The sequence below is a fragment of the Babylonia areolata genome, chromosome 7, assembly GCF_041734735.1.
Source record: "Babylonia areolata isolate BAREFJ2019XMU chromosome 7, ASM4173473v1, whole genome shotgun sequence".
NCBI classification, from domain to species: Eukaryota; Metazoa; Mollusca; class Gastropoda; order Neogastropoda; family Buccinidae; genus Babylonia; species Babylonia areolata.
This window is the reverse complement of record NC_134882.1, coordinates 8321052-8342305: the sequence shown is the minus strand read 5'-3', so window position 1 is coordinate 8342305 and position 21254 is coordinate 8321052. Positions and strand designations below refer to the sequence as shown.

At 43.2% G+C, this 21254-nt stretch overlaps 1 protein-coding gene across 1 annotated transcript in view; it reads right to left on the bottom strand.

The window, feature by feature from the left end:
• The window catches only part of LOC143283691 (trafficking protein particle complex subunit 11-like), a 53549-nt gene that overhangs the window by 13163 nt on the left and 19132 nt on the right, over positions 1-21254 (bottom strand). Inside the window, exons 16-24 of the mRNA XM_076589924.1 lie at positions 20556-20617; positions 16400-16526; positions 14611-14683; positions 12847-12904; positions 12338-12502; positions 10413-10588; positions 8911-9036; positions 7021-7067; positions 2513-2610 (exon numbers count right to left, since the gene is read on the bottom strand). Of these exons, the coding sequence (XP_076446039.1) occupies positions 2513-2610; positions 7021-7067; positions 8911-9036; positions 10413-10588; positions 12338-12502; positions 12847-12904; positions 14611-14683; positions 16400-16526; positions 20556-20617 (932 nt within the window). The remainder of the gene's footprint in view (positions 1-2512; positions 2611-7020; positions 7068-8910; positions 9037-10412; positions 10589-12337; positions 12503-12846; positions 12905-14610; positions 14684-16399; positions 16527-20555; positions 20618-21254) is intronic.

Below are 21254 nucleotides of genomic sequence, written 5' to 3'. Positions count from 1 at the left end.
TGCATGCTGCACACGGGACCTCGGTTTATCATCTCATCCGAATGACTAGCATCCAGACCACCACTCAAGGTCTAGTGGAGGGGGAGAAAATATCGGCGGCTGAACCGTGATTCAAACCAGCACGCTCAGTTTCTCTCGCTTCCTAGGCGGACGCGTTACCTCTAGGCCATCACTCCACTTTACAGAGATCACTCCACTATAAAGAGATCAATCTGTGCACAGAATGAGTGATCAGATGCACTGTGTCCAAATTATGCTTACAGGATAAAGATTAAAGAGGTGCATGTGTTGAATATTTTCTGCGTTTGTGGCACCCAAGGAGTGCACCTGTGAGAACAGTTGACTGAATGGGAAGTGTCCGGAAACTCTCTGTGAGCAAAAATAAACAAATAAAAAAAACACACACACACATTTGAAAGACAGTAACCTGTGGTATTCATGAAACAAACTTTTGTTTAAAATAAATGTTTTACTAGGATTTGAGAGCTGTGGGGAAGTATCAGTATCAGTATCAGTAGCTCAAGGAGGCGTCACTGCGTTCGGAAAAATCCATATACGCTACACCACATCTGCCAAGCAGATGCCTGACCAGCAGCATACCCCAACGCGCTTGGTCAGGCCTTGAGGAAAAAAAAAAGGTGAATAAATAATAGAAAAGTGGGGAAGCAGAAACTTATCAATAAAATTGATATTTTCATGGCCCAAGTTCCTAGTTTGTCAGTGCTGTGGTGTGTTTGAAGTAAGTGGGGAATGAATACCCACTTTCAGTTTCTACTAAGAGCAGTTTACACACACTAGATCTGCTCTCACACAGTCTGTGACAGTAACATGGCCTTTTACAGCCATTAGCATGGTGAATTGATATCTACATGTGGAGTGATGGCCTAGAGGCAACACATCCACCTCGGAAGCGAGAGAATCTGAGTGCACTGGTTCAAATCACAGCTCAGCCGCCGATATTTTCTCCCCCTCCACTAGACCTTGAGTGGTGGTATGGACGCTAGTCATTCAGATGAGATGATAAACTGAGGTCCTGTGTGCAGCATGCACTTAGCGCACGTAAAAGAACCCACGGCAACAAAAGGGTTGTTTCTGGCAAAATTCTGAGGAAAAATCCACTTCGATAGGAAAAACACACACAGGAAAAAATACAAAAAAATGAGTGGCGCTGTAGCACAGCAACGCGCTCTCCATGGGGAGAGCAGCCCAAATTTCACACAGAGAAATCTGTTGTGATAAAAAGAAATGCAAAAACAAATACCGCATCTAGGGTTCAGCACAAGAAGGTATGGCCCAAACCTCTCCTTCCACCATTTTAACTCACTCAGTACGGCCAGTCCTCTCTTCTCCTCTACACAGACGCCTCGGATGTCCAGTGGGTGTCTGAATGACCCAACCTTTAGCTTCCGTCGTCAGAATTGTGGTATTCTTTGTCAACATTCCCCTCTTCAGTATAAGAGCCTTCCGCTTGCAATATTTTGACGATGGTAACTGGGGTGAAACGCTGTTAACATCGTCTCTTTCGCCGTTCGTATGGAGAGAGTTAACCTTCCCTATCTGAAGTCAGGTACCCATTCACCGCTGGGTGGAGTGAGGAAAATTACATTTTGTTTACACAAGCGAGTCAAAAATGACAACTTACAAACATAAACCTGCATAGTTACCTAACCAAACCCTAACCGTAATTCATGTAAGTACACAAACTAAACCATTACACACTACGCTCAACTTACATATCAAAATTACAAAACCAAAATGATAAAAAAAAAATCTTATATCGCAACACCAATATCGCAATATTTAGAACCATATTGAAATACTTAAAACCAAATCTTGATATTCAAAACAATCACATACATCACAATGCCCAAATAATGCACAACTCAATAAATGTACTTCAGATTTATGGTCTCATCTGACCTAGGTTTATCAGTGAATGAGTTAAAGCTACAGAGTTGTGTACTATCAAGACAGGTTCTGGGTGAGTTTCTCTGCACCTTTCATCAACATGTGTCTGGAAAGCACTGAGAACTGCAAGAAAGTTGCATGCATTTGTCTAGTTTTGAGGAGCATATGTTACTGTTCTTGTTTATTTGCACTGACTGAGAAATGCTCAACACGTCTATGACACTACCTCATAATTATAAGGTGTCGATAAAATGATTCAATGCCTTCTTCTTCAGTTTCCTTCAAGGTTAACAAAAGCAAACACACACACACACACACACACACACACACACTCACACACACACATATGCACACAAACACACACACACACATGCACACAGACACACACACATACACACACACACACACACACACACACATGCACCTGCACACGCACACACACACACACTCGCGTGCATATGCACAGGCACAACACACAACACGATCACACACATACACACACATAAATGCACACAGACATACATCTACACACACACACACACACACACACACACACACACACACACACAACACACACACAGATAACCAGAAAACAGCCCCCCACCTTCTCCCCCTTTTTCAGGGTGCCCAGCTCCAGATCAGCAGGCTGTGACACAGGCGCCACCTTGTCATCAAACTCCGGCCTGTCACTACAGATATGAGCTGAAAATATTAAAACACAAAATATTCTATTAAAATATCTGACTGCTAAATGAAAATATTTCCATTAAAATATCTATGACTACTGAATGAAAATATACAAATGCACAACCATACACACACACACACACAAATCAAACTATCATTTACTCCGGCCTGTCACTATGGATATAAGCTGAAAATATCTACTTCTTCTTCGTTCATGGGCTGCAACTCCCAAGTTCACTCATATGGATATGAATGGACTTGAGCTCGACCGTTTTCATCCAGCCGTGTAGGCAGCCATACTCCGTTTTCAAGTGTGTGCATGCTGGATATGTTCTTCCTTCCATAATCCACCGAATGCCGACATGGTTTACAGGATATTCAACGTGTGCATTTAATCATCTGCTTGCGTATACACACGAAGAGGGTTCAGGCACAAGCAAGTCTGCACAAATGTTGACCTGGGAGATTGGAAAAAAAATCTCCACCCTTTACCCACCAGACGCCGTTACAGAGATTCGAACCCAGGACCCTCAGATTGAAAGTCCAACACATTAACCACTTGGCTATTGTACTCATCAAAAGTATATAAATGTACAAGTACACACACACATCAAACTCGGACCTGGCGTTGGAGATATCAGACATGCACACACACACACACCACAATCTATAACATTTTTAAAGTTTGACACAAAGGCTAGGTTACACAAGTGATCTTAACAGCCCTAAGTTTGCTGAGCTGTCATATACTTTCCCCATGTCTGCTTAAGATGAAGGTGGCAGAATAGTTAAGACGCTCATCTGCCAATACACTGTCCATGAGGGTCTGGTTTCTGATTCCCGCTCTTGACGGGCGCAATAGCCGAGTGGTTAAAGCGTTGGACTGTCAATCTGAGGGTCCCGGGTTCGAATCATGGTGATGGCGCCTGGCGGGTAAAGGGTGGAGATTTTTATGATCTCCCAGGTCAACATATGTGCAGACCTGCTAGTGCCTGAACCCCCTTCGAGTGTATATGCAAGCAGAAGATCAAATATGCATGTTAAAGATCCTGTAATTCATGTCAGCGTTCGGTGGGTTATGGAAACAAGAACATACCCAGCATGCACACCCCCGAAAGCAGAGTATGGCTGCCTACATGGCGGGGTAAAAACGGTCATACACGTAAAAGCCCACTCATGTGCATACGAGTGAACGTTGGGGTTGCAGCCCATCAACGAAGAAGAAGAAGAAGATTCCCGTTCTCACCCTTTCTCCCAAGTTTAACTGAAAAAATCAAACTGAGCATCCAGCCATTCAGATAATAATAATAATAATGGATACTTATATAGCACACTATCCAGAAATCTGCTCTAGGTGCTTTAAAAAAACGCTTTTGTTAACATAAAACATTACATCGATGTTACATACACACACCAAAATGTGACTACACACACACACACACATACACACACACACACACTGGATACATACATTTTAACATACATGTGTATCTAACAGCTACCCTAACACATACGCACGCTAGGCATGGATGTTGATCCGAAGTTTACTCTTTGGATAATAAGTTTTCTTCTCAATAGAACTCAGTCCATCCGCTTTCATTCTGCCCACTCTTCTCTAAAATCTACTTCTACTGGTGCACCCCAAGGTACAGTGCTGTCCCCTGTTCTTTTTACACTGTACACAAATGACTGCAGAGGCACGGAGTAAACTCCTGTCATAAAATATTCTGATGATTCAGCAATTGAAGATCTGTCCAACTCTGATGCTATTTATTTCAGTGAAATTAAAAAGTTCTGTTCCTGGTGTGAGAAAAACTATCTGGATCTCAACGTATTGAAAACAAAAGAAATGTTAATAGATTTTCGGAAAGACCCCTTGCCTGTAGCTGACCTTGTTATTGATGGTCAAACAGTGGAGAGGGTCAATGAATATAGATATTTAGGGACCATCTTAGACAATAAGCTGACTTTTGACAGAAATGTTGATTCCATTCATAAGAAATGTCAATCTAGAATTTTTTGTTTACAGAAGCTTAGAAATGTTGGTATAAATTCAAATATTCTTCAAAGTTATTATCGATGTTGTATCGAGTCTGTGCTTACAGTTTCATTTATGTGCTGGTATGGAAGTTTGGGAGTGAGGAGTAAGCGTGTTTTGAACGATGTCATGAGTGTATGCAGTAAAATTGTGTGAGTGAAACAAGCTAGTATGCAAGAGCTGTATGAAAGTCGAGTGGTTAAAAAAAGCAGGCAGATAGCAACTGACGACACCCATATTTTAGCAAAGTATTATGAGCTATTGCCATCAGGACGACGCTACAGAACTTTTAAGTTGAAATCCAGAGCTCTGAAGACTTTTATTCCACGTTCAATCCACCTTTTAAATTCTTGAGAACTGTGTGTGTGTGTGTGCGCGCGCGCACTCTCATGTGAGACGTGTGAAAGTCCGTGCATGATAGGCTGTACCTTGTTCTAGTTGTGGTGTGTGTGTGTGTGTGTGTGTGTGTGTGTGTGTTTACTGAGCTTAAAACGTGACAATTGGTTATAATGAATGTGCAATATGTAGGAAGAATAATGTGCAATATGCAGGATGAATGTACAATGAATATGTCTAATGCTAACGTCCATATTCTAAATATATTTCTGTTTAATAATTACGATGTAATAAGTAATTGCAATGTTTTTAAAAGCGAATATGTGAAATGCTTTTATTTGAGAACATATGTTTATTACTCTTGTTTAATCAAGTTATCCGCGTGTGTGGCGTGGGGGGGTGGGGGGGGTGCGGTGCGGGTGTGTGCTGATTATCTGGTTGTGGTTTTCCGCAATTCATCTTTATTCTTATCTTATCTGTCTATTATAATCAATGTGCAGTATAGTAGGCTATGTTTATAATTATATTCAAATAATGTTTCTTAATTCTTTCTGTTTTTACATTAAGAATACTAGTTATTACCTGCAGTGTGTGGATGTATGTATGAAACGATGTATGTGATATTTTTTTTTTTACATTTGTATCTTCGTAATATTTGTTGGGGCTGTTGTTGGCTTTTACAGTTATGGTCCCCATGTTGTTTACTTGTCTATGTTGTGATAATGCACCTGACCAAATTTCTCCAGTTGGAGATAATAAAGTTATTCTTATCTTATCTTATCTTATAGGCAGGCACAAACTTACATAAACACACGCACACACAATACACATTCATATACATGCATGTAGTTATGTACACATACATATGTATACACACACAGTCAAGCATGGCTAACGCAAAGGAAGTGGACCTGCCACAATTGAACTTATTGCTGAGGGAAAAGGTGAGTTTTGAGACGAGATTTAAAAGATGCGAGGGAATCAGAATGACGGAGGTTATCATGGAGCCTGTTCCATGTCTTTGGTGATTGAAAAGAAAACGATCTGTCTATAGGTCTTACTTCTGACGTGAGGTATCCTGAGAAGTCGAGTATCTGAGGAAGAACGGAGCTGGCGAGACGGGGTATAGATATGGATGAGTTCAGAAAGATATTTGGGGCCAGATCCGTTGACTGCAGAAAAGGTCAGAGTGGATAGCTTATAGTCTATTCGATCAGAAACAGGCAACCAGTGGAGAGACTGAAGGAGAGGAGAAATATGGTCAAACTTAGAAGCTCTGCAAATGAGTCTGGCAGCATTATTCTGAATTCGTTGGAGTCTGTCTAACAGATATTTGGGAAGGCCGGCCAAAAGAGAGTTGCAGTTATCCAATCTTGAGAGAACCAGAGAGCATACAAGTGTCTTGGTTGCATCAGTTGAGAGATAGTGGCGGATAGAGCTGATTCTACGCAGTTCCAAATAGGCAACTTTACAGATATTCGAAATGTGCTGTTGGAAGGAAAGAGACTGGTCTAGGATTACACCAAGACTGCGAGCAGAAGGAGAAAGTGAAACAGGTGTGCTCCTGATCAGAACAGATGAGACGATAAACCGAGGTCTCGTATGCAGCACGCACTTAGCGCACTAAAATAGAACCCATGGCAACAAACGGATTGTCCTCAGGCAAAATTCTGTAAATAAATCCACTCTCTGACATGTACACAAATACATATGCATGCACTCAAGGCCTGACTAAGCGTGTTGGGTTATGCTGCTGGTCAGGCATCTGCCTATCAGATATGGTGTAGCGTATATGGATTTGTCCAAACACGGTGACCCCTCCTCCAGAAACTGAAACTGAAAACTGAAACCATGTCTACTCTAAATCTATAGACTTTGGAAAATTCTTATATATGCTAAGCAAACACAGCACAGCTGAGATCACTTGTGTAACTTGGCTCTTAAAAACAATCTGAATTTGAGGGGCAACTGTCAGTTTTATCTAGAGAAAATGACTTCCCCCCAAAAAAAAAACTTTCTCTGTCTCATCTCAAAGTGCTAAAGTCACCCACTTGTGGAATCATAGATTTCTTGATCCTTCTGCAGTCCAAACGACAATCTGAAAACAAACAATGTGAATAAGTTTAATGTCGATATAAGAATACACAAAGGCATGAACACACACACACACACACACACACACACACATACACACACACACACACAGGGGGGTAAACAAACACAAACACTGAGACATTTGCCCACTTTGGTACGCACACATACATGCATCTGCATATGATTTCTCTCTGATAAGCATACACACAAACAGAAATGTACACACCAGCCCCCACAACCTGACATAAAATAGATTCCAGGGAGAAAGAAGCTAACCATTCAACTGGAAAAAACAACAACAATACAGTAACATAACTCAGTTTCACACCAAACCGTAACTCAATCAAACACTAAACCACAACTCAACCACACACCAGAACACAACTCAATCCCACACTAAACCATAACTCAATCCCACACCAAAACACAACTCAATCCCACACCAAAACACAACTCAATCCCACACCAAAACACAACTCAATCCCACACCAAAACACAACTCAATCCCACACAAAAACACAACTTGATCACACACTGAACCACAACTCAATCTCAATAAAACACAACTTGATCACACACTGAACCACAACTCAATCTCAATAAAACACATCTTGATTACACACTAAAACACAACTCAATTACACACTAAACCACACCTTGATCACACACCAAACCACAACTCAATCCCACACCAAAACTGAACACCATCCCAGACCAAAACACAAGTTGATCACACACTAAGACACACAATTACACACTAAACACACTCAACAACCATCTACCTGAAGATCTACTCATCAACCCCATTCACATGTAATATGCAGCTTCTGTTCAAACGTGTGTGTTTATGTGTGTGTGTGTGTGTGTGTGTGTGTGTGTGTATGTGTGTGTGTGTGTATGTGTGTGTGTGTGTGAGTGTGTGTGTGTGTAAGAGAGAGAGAGAGAGAGAGAGAGAGAGAGAGTTTGTGTGTGTGTGCGTGCATGTGTGCATGCATGTGTGTGTGTGTGTGTGTGTGTGTGTGTGTGCAGTGCGTGCATGTGAGAGTATGCACAAGTTTTTATATTGATATGCACTTGTATGTATCCTAATTTCTACTGTATCTGTGTTTGTGTATGACTTTTGATTTATGTTCGTATCTTATGTACTATCCCCCCTAATATTCCTTGTGACCCCGGTACACTTGGTAATAAAGACATATTCAATTCTATTCTATTCTAAACCACAAAACTAAACCACAACTTCATCACACACCAAAACACAACTCAATCCCACACCAAAACCCGACACGATCCCAGACCAAAACACAACTCAGACACATACTAAAATAACAACTTGATCACACAACAAACTAAACAGCCTCTGATATGACCCCTTCTCCAGCATCCTTCCCCTCTGCCCTGATTCCCCTCCCTTTAATACACACAAACACATCCCATGCACAGCCCCCCCCCCCCCCCCCCCCCCCCCGGCCTAAACAGACAGGTGCATACTTGGCAGTGTGAATGCACAAACGCACACACACACACACTCACACACACGCTCCAGTCACCCACTGCCCTCTCACCACCACCACAACAAATACACAGTCAGGTGCACACATGGTATTGTCACATACACACAGACACACACACACACACACACACACACACACACACCACACGTCCCCTCCCCATGAACCTTGGTATTGTGAACGCACATAAACAGACACAAACACATCGCATCCCCACCCTTCCTCCACACGCACACACACACACACACACGCACACACACACACGCACACGCACACACACACACACGCACGCACGCACGCACGCACGCATGCACGCACACACAAACACATCCATACTTGGCATTGTGGATGCTGGTGTCTTCAGCATTGGTGATGGTGACAGTGATGCAGTAGAACTCATTGATGAGGCAAGGCGACTGGTGATCAACGCTCAGCTGCACCAACGCCTGCCTGGGAGTCACCCTGCAGTCACACACAACACCCCTGTGTGTTGTTACCCTTTTATCTAAACAGAAATGTCATGAAAAATATCACACAATACAAATTTCATGAATTCCACAGCACAACAAGTGCGTCATATGTGAAGTCATGTCATAATTGTGTTGTGTTATGTCAAACCCACACCCAGAAAGACACAAACCGTAACATACCGACAAAAAACAATACTTCCTATATGAAACACTTAACAAAAATCACCAGATGACAGGGTTGACTTTAAACAGCCCCCACTCAAAGGGCTGACTCCCTGACACCTTCTTACACATACACAGACACACACACAACACATACCAAAAGACACACACACAAGAAAAACACACACAAACTTAAACACACTGACACAACAAAACACAATATCCCTGTACCAAAGACTTCAGACACACACAACACAAAACTCACCTGATGACATAGTTAACCTTGAACACGGCTGCTCAGCCGAGCACAAAATCCACCTCTTTAGTTTCCGAGCAGCGTCTAGTGTCTGGGGTCAAACTTTTTTTAATGCCAGACTTTCCCACCACACTCTGCATTGGCCGGCGCATTCACCGCGCGGTATTTCTGGCCCCGCGTGCCAAACCTGGACACTGCCTTCTTTGTTTCACTTGGCCCCGCAGCCCCTGCCCCACTTTTCTCACGCTTCCACAGCATCTACACATTTCCTGCAGGGATTACACTCACCCTGCTCTCCATGCCCCTGCTGCTTGCACTCACCATGCTACAGTGTGTTCATTTAAACACTTGTTGTGCTGACAAGAAAAAATCTACAACTCAAAAGGGTGGGCTGATCTGCATGCAGGCATGCTAAATGTTCTGGTGATTTTTACGATTTCATAGTAATAAGCGTATGTTTTCTTAGAGAGGGATTTAAATTTTACGATTTTTGCGATCATGTTTCTGCTTGACCTTCTCTTCTCTTTCTTCATGCATGTTTCAACCGTTGCCGCAACAATTGCTATGTAAGAAAATACATTGTGTTTGGAGTCAATGGAAAGCTCATTTTGCATTCTTTGTAGAAACCCACTTCTTTTGTCGTTATTTCCAATCCATCCGGGAAGATGATGCGCGAAAGAAACAAAGCAGATTTACCGCTGAACAAGCGTACAGCGAGTGCCGCTGGCACGGCCTGTTTGTCAGCCACGTTTATTTATATCCATGCCCTACTTCCTGGGTTCATGAACTTTCGCTGGGCCAACTAAAGTGCCAGCACTGAACATCCGTGTGAACAGTACCCACTGAAAGGGCTGGCCCCCTGATGCTTTCTTACGCACACACACACACAGACACACACACACACACACACAAACGTCAATATACCAAACGACACAATCCACGAAACTCACCTAATAACAGGGTTGACCTTGAACAGCGCCCACTCAAAGGGCTGGCCCCCGGATGCCTTCTTGGCGGGGAAGGGGTTCCCGGGGGCCTGGGTCATGGAGTCCCCGCCAGCCCCCACCCAGCGCAGCAAGGCACAGCAGCCAGACTCCGTGCCCATCTCCAGCGTGATGGAGGAGATCTGCACAGAGAGAGAGAGAGGGTGCTTCTGCACGTACTGTGTTGTGTTGTGTTGTGTTGCGCTGCGTTGTGTTGCATTGCATTGTTTTGTTTTTTGTATTGTATTGTATTGCATTGCATTGCATTGTTTGGTACTGTAGTGTATGGTGTTGTATTGTACTGTATTACTCTTTTTGTCACAACAGATTTCTCTGCATGAAATTCAGGCTGCTCTCCCAAGGGAGAGCACCACCCTTTTTTTTTTCTTTTTTTTTCTGCCTGCAGTTATATTTGTTTTCCTATCAAAGCGGATTTTTCAACAGAATTTTGCCAGGGACAACCCTTTTGTTGCCATGGGTTTTTTTACATGCGCTAATGGGACCTCCATTTATCTCATCTGAAAGACCAGCATAGGGAGAGAAAATACTGGCAACTGTGTGATTCGAACCAGTGCACTCAGGTTCTCTTGCTTCCAAGGTGGATACGTTACGACAAGGCCAACACTCCACTCACACAGTTCTATTCATTAAAATTTTGTCTTTTGATAGGGAAAAAAATGTTTGTTTGTATTCTCAATGAAATATTACTTGTTTATGTGAAATTTGAGTGACTGAACGAATGGTCCAATTTCTAGTTTTTTGACGTCACTTGTTTGTATGGTGCGTGTAAAAGAGGAATGTATGTATGTAATGTTTAAATGCCCTCCAGAGAGCACACGAAATAAACCTCTTGCCTTGCCTGCCTTGCCTTGGTTCTGCACCGTTAATACGTCAGCCTTCTCACGTTGGCGTGTGTGAGAATGCGAATGCAAATGCTAATTGTTTTATTCAGATTTGGCCAAGTTCCCTGAGTGAAGGTGTGTGTGTGCGAGAGTATATATACATGTATATTTGTGTGGGGGGGGTGTGGAAGGGGGTTTAGGTGTTTGAAGAAGAGAGAGAGAGTGTGTGTGTGTATGTGTGTGTGTGTGTGTGTGTGTTTGTGCTTGTGCATATGTGAGTGAGTGTGTGAGCATGTGTGTGTACATGTGTGTGTGTGTGTGTGTGTGTGTGTGTGTGTGTACTCACACATATATATATGTGTGTGTGTGTGTGTGTGTGTGTGCATGTGCAGAGAGTGGCACACGGGAAGAATGGGGTCATGTTCATAACAGCACATTTGTAGGCATGTTCACAATCACAAGTCTGATCACACAAATGAAACTCAAAAGTGTTCATGATCAGATCTCACAATCAGTACATCCACTCACTCTCACACCAAAACAACCCTCAAATCCAAAATAGCTATAAAAGATAAACAGAAAAAAATATAACCAATACATTTTAACTAAACACTAAAAATAAAACCACCGATATAAGCAAAATAACAATTTCACTCTTTTTATATTTTAACACTAAAAAAATGGAATTAAGCAAAATAACCATTTCCCTCTTTTCATGTTTTAACACTAAAAAAATTTTTTTTTTTAAAGCAAAATAACCATTTCCCTCTTCTTACAGCTTAAACTGAACACTAAGAAAAAAAAACAATTAGTAATGTAATATCTCCCTCTTTTTTCTATCTTAACACTTAAAAAAAAAAAAATAAAAATAACCATCCCTCTTTTATTTTCAACACTTTATAAAATGAAATTGAATGATTAAGCAAATCAAACCCTCTCACCCTTTTTTCTATGGTTTTCAACTGAAAAAAAAAAAAAAATTAACTAAATCAGAAAGCAAAGAACCCTTTCCTTCTTCCTTCCATCCATTCAGCACAGCTCGACCCTGACCTCAATTTGACCTCTGACGTCCTCCTTGAAAGGTGGGAAGGAGAAGCGATAGAGTCGAGGCATGCCAGGTTCAAGGTGAAGGTCGTCTCCCTCCTTCTCCTCACGCGACGCTGACGCGGCATTCATGCCACGCACGTCCGTCAACTCACAGAAGGGGAGGTAACGCTGGAGACAGGTGAAGGATGGATTTGAACATGGCACTGAGATGTGAACTGTCAATTTTCATTTGTCAGTCTGTTTGTTTTGTTGTTTTTTTTGTTTTTTTTCATGTTTTTTGTTAGGTTATTTTTTCTGTATGCCCCACCACCCTGTCCTGTTTTCTGATTCTCACAGATTGTGTCTTTATTCTGTGTATGAAAATTTGACTGTTTTAAAAGCCAACATTCAAGAAATGTTACTTGCATATGCGGTAATCACTAAGCAGTTGACCATGTATCATGTGTGTGTTTGTGTTTTTAACATATGTACAAGTATATACATTCTGTTAATTGATATAACAAAGCACTTACAGTATTATTCATCTGTATGCTGAGTTTGGAGAAACGGACTGGAAGGGGGCAGCTAATCCTGTGGGGAAAAAAAGAAAAAAATGAGACATCCTGCTGAAACATAAACAGTATATAGATATATATATATAGAAAGATAGATAGATAGATAGATATAAAGAGAAAAATGAAAAAGAAAAACAAACACATCAATCTGTCAAATATTCCAAATTTTCGGAACGATACACAAGATAGCAAGCATGCTTATTTCACTTTATTTATTTATCACTAACTGTCATTCTGATAATTATATCCTGTGGTACCTGGTTTGCTTACAGTAATGACACTATTCAGCAATCCTTCTCGAAACAATCATATTGCAAAACCTGAGATTTATATTATAACCTAAAATATAATCCATACATTGTCATTCAGTGTCATCGTCAGACAGAGCCAACCATGACTATCTGCACGTTTCTTGATCCTCATCTTCCAGTCACTTGACATGAAATGGATTACAATTCAGGACAACAAATCAAAATGTCTCATCCACAATTCAATGCAATTTTAAACAATAAAGACGGGCGCAATAGCCGAGCGGTTAAAGGGTTGGACTTTCAATCTGAGGGACCTGGGTTCGAATCATGGTGACGGCGCCTGGTGGGTAAAGGGTGGAGATTTTTACGATCTCCCAGGTCAACATATGTGCAGACCTGCTCGTGCCTGAACCCCCTTCGTGTGTAAACGCATGCAGAAGATCAAATACGCACGTTAAAGATCCTGTAATCCATGTCAGCGTTCGGTGGGTTATGGAAGCAAGAACATTCCCAGCATGCACACCCCCGAAAGCGGGGTATGACTGCCTATATGGCGGGGTAAAAACGGTCATGCACATAAAAGCCCACTCGTGTACATGCGAGTGAACGTGGGAGTTGCAGCCCACGAACGCAGAAGAAGAAGAAGAAGAATAAAAAAAAAAAAATTTAAAAAAACACAACCCAAGTTCAGGACTTAAAATCTGTCAGCTTCTAAATCAATCAAAGAAAAACCAAAACAAGGTTTAAAGGTCAATTATCAAAATGGATGAATAGCTTCACCCATAATGAAAGAACGATGAGGCTAGGTGATAACGGATAAAACAAGAAAGAGTGGAGAACGTTGCCACTCTTTATTGTTAGCATCACCCATACGTTGGTTCTATAAAATCATCAGGGACACTGAACTTGGGGGTATAAATCAACACATAAACAAAGAAACAAACGGCAAGGTGGACCAGGAAAGGCATGTACTGCAAGTGTCTGTATCTCCCGGGCCTGGCTGACACCAGGATATCATTATGACAGGAAGCGTAGAGTGCAACCTTGTCACATAGTCCCAAAGCTTGTCAAGGTCTTCATTGTCAGCGGATTCAATGAGGACTGTTGTTGGAGGGACATGGTGGTGGTCTCCACTCTGGAGGAGACGCTCACTCAATCTGGCTACGCAACTAAACCGTTACTGTCGTCAGTCGTTAGTATGTTAGTGTCCTCAGTGCATCAGATCAGAACAGGCACTACCAAACACCACCAAAGTGATTAAGCAGCAGTGCAGGGTCTCCTCTAGTGTGTGGCCTCCTGGTGACCTAACATCATTGTTTCCCTATGGAATGCCAGTACAGGGACTGCGACAGACAAACTTGGGTATGGGGGTCTCGGATTGAGTGGCGTGGGAGTAAAGCCACTGAAACGGCACAGACAGTGGGGCAGCAAAAAATAAAGATTCAAAATAATAAAAAGGAAAGGCATGTACCTGAGGCACACCTCCACACTGATCTGTCCATCGGCCGGCACGCTGTCGTCAACAAAACGCGCCTTGCAGTCAACTGGCAACACACAGAACAGTCAGGTCTTCGATTAATGATTGCACGTTGTGAACATGTACGGCTGGTTTATGCATGGACTGGCATACATGATTACTCAGACACACAGGCTCACACAGACAAGAGGCATGCTCATGCACACACACGAGAACACACACACACACACACACACACACACACATATATACAAACACATGCACACACACACACATATATATATATACAAACACATGCACACACACAATCTCTGTGTGTGTGTGTGTCTGTCTGTCTCCCTCTCTCTCTCTCTCTCTCTCTCACTCTGTCAGCTTGTCCACATAATCCAAAGGTAGGTAACCATGGATTTTTTTTTTTTTTTTTTCAAATGAAAAGCAAAGGCAACGACTTGGAAAAACTAAGCTGACAAATGTTTTAAGTCAATCAAGGGCAAACATCCTCTTCCTTGTCAGTAATCCATCAATCGTTCCATAATCATCAACTCAAATGTCAAAAGTCTTGTATTTTCATACAATTTGTAAATCTGTAACCATCAAGTACAGTGCCAATAGCCTTTTACTTACTCATTATTCATACATTTATCCTGTGATCATCAACTTAAAAGCCAACAGTCTCTAACTGACTGATAAATCATTACGGTTTGAAGCTACATGCTAAATCAAAACACAACTGCTGAAAGTGCACCAGCATATCACATGATATCAGTGCTCATCACTGAAGGGCTGTCGTCACCTCACTTTGATCAGACAGAGCTTACAGGTCGGGATGTCCGTTATAACTCTGTGCCTGGGCTGCTTCCTCTTGGGCCTGCATTATTTTAGTTCACTGAAATCAGCTACACCTTTGCTTTTGTGTTTGTGAGTGTATGTGTGTACATGTGTGTGTGTGTTTGTGTGTACATGTGTGTGTGTGTGTGCATGCGTGTGTGCGTGTGTGCATGCGTGTGTGTCTGTGTGTATATCATTTACTGCTAGCAGTCAAGGAGTTAAGCACAAAATCAAAACAAATTCCATACAAGACAGCAGTGTATCAATCACATCAAGGAGTTAAGCACAAAATCAAAATAAATTCCATACAAGACAGCAGCGTATCAATGTCACGGAGTTAAGCACAAATCAAAACAAATTCCAAACAAGACAGCAGTGTATCAATAACATCACGAGAGTGAGAGGACTGCAGGAGTTGGTGGGGGGGAGGGAGGATGTCAAGGGTGGGGGTAGGGTGCCAGGAGTGTGGGGGAGGGTGCCAATGGGGTGGGGAGGGGGAGGGGGAGGAGTATGAACAGGTACAACGCAAAATTCCACTCAAGACAGCAGTGTATCAATGTCACGGAGTTAAGCATAAAATCAAAGTAAATTCCACACAAGACAGCAGTGTATCAATAACATCAAGAGAGTGAGGGGACTGCAGAAGTTGGTGGTGGTGGGGGGGGGGAGGATGTCAGGGGTGGGGGTAGGGTGCCAGGAGTGTGGGGGAGGGTGCCAATAGGGTGGGAGGGGGAGGGGGAGGAGTATGAACAGGTACAACACAAAATTCCACTCAAGACAGCAGTATACCAGTCACACCAAGGGGGAGGGTGGATTGCAGAGAGCATGGGGTGCCAATGGGTGAGGGGGAAGGGTACTTGGTGCTTAGGGCGGCTGTGGTGGGAGGATTCCAGGGGGTGGAGGGTGCCGGTAGAGGAGGGAGGGGGGGGGGTTAGGAGGAGGGGACACAACTCACTGAAGGGAATCAGCCCCTGCATGTCGATGGTGAAGCCCTGGGGTTTGGCTTTGAAGTCTGCCCATGCCTTTGTCGCCTGCTCCACACAGCTCTGGTCCAGCCCTGGCTCTGAACTTGGACTGCCATGCTGCACACAGGGCATAGGTTCAATGCTTTTGCTGCTGCTGCTGGTGGTGGTGGTTGTGGTGGTGGTGGCTAGCTGTCAGTGAGTGAGTGAGTGAGTCAGAGAGAGAGAGAGAGAAAGAGAGAAATGTGTGTGGTCAAGCCCTCGCTCTGGACTGCCATGCTGCACACAGGGCCTGGCTTCAATGCTTTTGGTGGTGGTGGTGGTGGTGGTGGCTAGCTGTCAGTGATAACGAGTGAGTGAGTGTGCGAGTCACAGAGAGAAAGAGAGAGAGAGAAATGTGTGTGGTCAAGCCCTCGCTCTGGACTCCCATGCTGCACACAGGGCCTGGGTTCAAAGCTTTTGGTGGTGGTGGTGGTGGTGGCTAGCTGTCAGTGAATGAGTGAGTAAGTGAGTGTGTAAGTGAGAGTGCAAGAGAGAGAGAGAGAAATGTGTGTGGTCAAGCCCTCGCTCTGGACTGCCATGCTGCACACAGGGCCTGGGTTTAATGCTTTTGCTGGTGGTGGTGGTGGTGGCTAGCTGTCAGTGATAATGAGTGAGTGAGTGTGCGAGTCACAGAGAGAAAGAGAGAAATGTGTGTGGTCAAGCCCTCGCTCTGGACTCCCATGCTGCACACAGGGCCTGGGTTCAAAGCTTTTGGTGGTGGTGGTGGTGGCTAGCTGTCAGTGAATGAGTGAGTAAGTGAGTGTGTAAGTGAGAGTGCAAGAGAGAGAGAGAGAAATATGTGTGGTCAAGCCCTCGCTCTGGACTGCCATGCTGCACACAGGGCCTGGGTTTAATGCTTTTGGTGGTGGTGGTGGTGGTGGTGGCTAGCTGTCAGTGAGTGAGTGAGTAAGTGAGTGTGTAAGTGAGAGTGCAAGAGAGAGAGAGAGAGAAATATGTGTGGTCAAGCCCTCGCTCTGAACCAGGACTGCCATGCTGCAGGCTCAATATGCTCGCTGGGTGGTGGTGGCTTGTTGAGTCAGTGAGTGAGTGAATGAGTGAAAGTGTGAGTGCATGAGAGAGAGAGAGAGAGAGAGAGAGAGAGAGAAAGTGTGTGGTCAAGCCCTACCTCTGAACCAGGACTGCAAAGCTGCACACTGGGCGTGGGTTCTTTTCATCTGTTTGTTGGTGTTAGTGGTGGCAGCTAGAGTAAGTAAGTGAGTGAATGAGTGAGTGAAAGTGAGAGAGAGAGTGGTCAAGCCCTCGCTCTGAACTGGGTTCTTCATGTCTGTCTGTTGGTTGTTGTTGTTGGTGGTGGTGGTGGTGGTGGCTTGTTGAGTGAGTGAGTGAGTGAGTGAAAGTGTGAGAGAGAGAGTGGTCAAGCCCCAGCTCTGAACTGGGACTGTCGTGCTGCACACAGTGCCTGGGTTCTTCATGTCTGTCTGTTGGTTGTTGTTGGTGGTGGTGGTGGTGGTGGTGGCTTGTTGAGTTAGTGAATGAGTGAGTGAGTGAGTGAAAGTGAGACAGAGAGAGAGAGAGTGGTCAAGCCCCAGCTCTGAACTGGGACTGTCATGCTGCACACAGTGCCTGGGTTCTTCAAGTCTGTCTGTTGGTTGTTGTTGGTGGTGGTGGTGGTGGCAGCTTGTTGAGTTAGTGAATGAGCGAGTGAGTGAGTGAAAGTGAGAGAGACAGAGTGGTCAAGCCCCAGCTCTGAACTGGCACTGCCATGCTGCACACAGTGCCAGAGTTATTATCGTCTGTTTGGAGGTGGTGGTGGTGATGACTCATTGAGTGAGTGAGTGAGAAAGTGATAGTGTAAGTAAGAGTGCAAGAGACAGTAAGAGAGTTGTCCAGCCCTGTCTCAGCATTGGGACTGTTATGCTCTTCTTGTCTGTTTGCTGGTGGTGGTGGTGGTGGCAGCTTGTTGAGTTAGTGAGTGTGAATGAGTGAGTGAGTGAGTGAGTGAGTGAGTTAACTCACTCGGGACGATAAGTTTTCTCCCTTGCTTTTCCCCACAGACGGCCCATTTGTAAGGGTTTGGAAAAAAATTACAAAAAATACAAAATACAGAGTAAGGAAATGATACTTTCAGAACTGGTTTGTTACGTGTTGAGCTATTACATATAAAAAGAATCAAATTTCTCATCTTATTTTTACAGTACTGCCATATGTAGAAAATAATGCCAATTTTTCACCCCGAATCACCATACCCATGCTCGCTTTCTGCATTAAATTCACTTTCTTCTTCATCATCATCCACCTCTTCAATGTCCGACCCTTCAGTTTGTAGCATTTCAAGTACTTTGGCAACACTAAAACGTTGCCTTCGCTGCCTTGTTCGCTCCAAAACATTCTGAGAAGAGCACGCTTTGCTAACAGGCTGGCACGTGAGCAGACGACCTGTCAGTGACTTGGTCAGCGTGTGTGCGAGACGGGCCACACAAAGCAGGCTGGCCAATCATACCATTCGATTGTGGAGTGACCCAGAATAGCGCACTCTGCTTGGCTAATCACAAAATCACGTGTACAGCACGTGATGGATTTTAATTTTTTGAAAATGCTATTCCATTCCGTCGTATGAAACCGAATACATTTTATGTAGGAATGCTCACGCATTCCTTCGTCCGGAGAGAGTTAAAGTATGAGAGAAAGAGAGAAATAGAGTGTGATTCAGCCCCAGGTCTGATCTTGGAAAACCAAGCTGCACATATGGCCAGGGTACTTTGTTGCTGTTGTTGTTGGTGGTGGTGGTGTGTTGAAAAGGTGAGTGAGTGAATGAGTCAGTGATTGTGATTCAGATTAATATGGTTTATTCATTTGGGCCAGTGCCCCTCATAAAGGTGAATGTGAACAGATAAATAGAGATTATAATATCATTTATAAACATGGGAACTAAAACAATGGAGCTATAGACATAAATGAAGAAATAACAATTTCCTTATTTGTATTTGTATTTCTTTTTATCACAACAGAAATTCAGGCTGCTCTCCCCAGGGAGAGCGCGTCGCTACACTACAATGCCACCTATTTTTTGGCATTTTTTCCTGCATGCAGTTTCAGTTGTTTTTCCTATCGAAATGGACTTTTCTACAGAAATTTGCCAGGAACAACCCTTTTATTGCCATGGTGTTTTTTTTTATGTGCGCTATGTACATGCTGCACACAGGACCTCGGTTTATCGCTTCATCCGAATGACTAGTGCCCAGACAACCACTCAAGGTCGAGTGGATGGGGAGAAAATATCGGCGGCTGAGCCATGATTCGAACCAGCACGCTCAGATTCTCTCACTTTCTAAGCCATCACTCCAGGCTATATTCAAAGGCTTTGTAAGAATACAAAGACAGATTTTGCACAACATTAGAGTCAGAACAAGGCAACGGTAAAGTCAATTTGAAGAGACAAGGGCTACAATAATGACTGGGTCAAATAAATGTTTCTCTGATTTCTTTTGAATGAGCAACTAATGAGTGTGCAAGAGTGCGAGACAGAGAGAGAGAGAGAGAGAGAGAGAGAGAGAGAGAGAGAGAACAAGATATATTTCTCTAGGCCTCCGGCCCTTTGAAACAGGTCACGGTACAGGTGAAAATGTATGTAATAACTGAAAAGGAAACCAAGGAAACCATACTGACGTCACAATCATACCTTCATACTGGTAGCAAAGCACACATACAGCATGCATGCTGTGTGTGTGTGTGTGTTGTGTGTGTGTGTCTGTGCACATGGAAGGATTCAAATGTGTACACAAACAGGTGCTATATTTGTGTGTGTGTGTGTGTGTGTGTGTGTGTGTGTGTGCGTGTGTGTGGGTGTGTGTGAGTGCTTGAAAGAGTCTTACACATCTGTATACACACATTCATGTCCATGAACGCTCCCTCCCCAGACCCCTCCACCACCCCAACCATCCAAAAAAATTAATAATAATAATAATAATAATAATAATAATAACAATAATTTTCATCCAGAAACATCTCAAATCACACAAACGCAAGCTTTCAACAGAATCACAAAACACGACCGATGCAGAATATGGCACAGGTGCAAGACTGGAAGGTAAAAACAGCAACAATGTCAGGTGACAGGACAGAAAAGAAGTCCATAAAGATGCTCACCGACAACACCTGCATCAGGTTCATCTGGATGCTCGTCTTCTTCTCCTCGCTGCACTGTGAATCTGGGGTCAGAGGTCAAGGTCAACATGCATGTATGATAGTTGTGTCCGAGTGGGACCACGAGAACAGCAGAGGAGGCAACTGCTACCCCAACAATCTGGGCTTGAATTTGATTATAGCAGACAGTGTCTTGCCTGAGTCAACACACGTACATGCCTGCATGCATGCCATGTACAAGGCTACCTCAAAATCTTGCCATCAGGAACAGCTGGCATAAAAATCAGGAACAAGCTGAAATTCTGGATAATTTACAGTAACACAGAATATTCTTACAAATGTAACATGTGAGGCTGTTGCTCTAAAGTCCTTGTGTTGTTTTTTTCGTTGTTATTTTTGTTTCTGTTTGTATTTGTAATGTAATGATGACAACCATCATGACCACCATGACAAATGGAGAATTTGTACCTGGAGAGAGTGCACAAACTAGTTTTCCCCTTTCTGTCCTTTTTGTAAACATGGCTATTGTTCATTTCATGAAAGTTTTATAGTGTCAAATGTTTTCTGTTGGGTTTTTTTTTTTCATGGTAAGCCCTACTCTCCATGTTCTTCATCAGGGAAGAAGACAAAAATGACTGCAGGATTCTTCAAAGACAAAAAACTAAAGTTTATAAAAAAAAAACCTTTTGGGTGGTAGTTGAA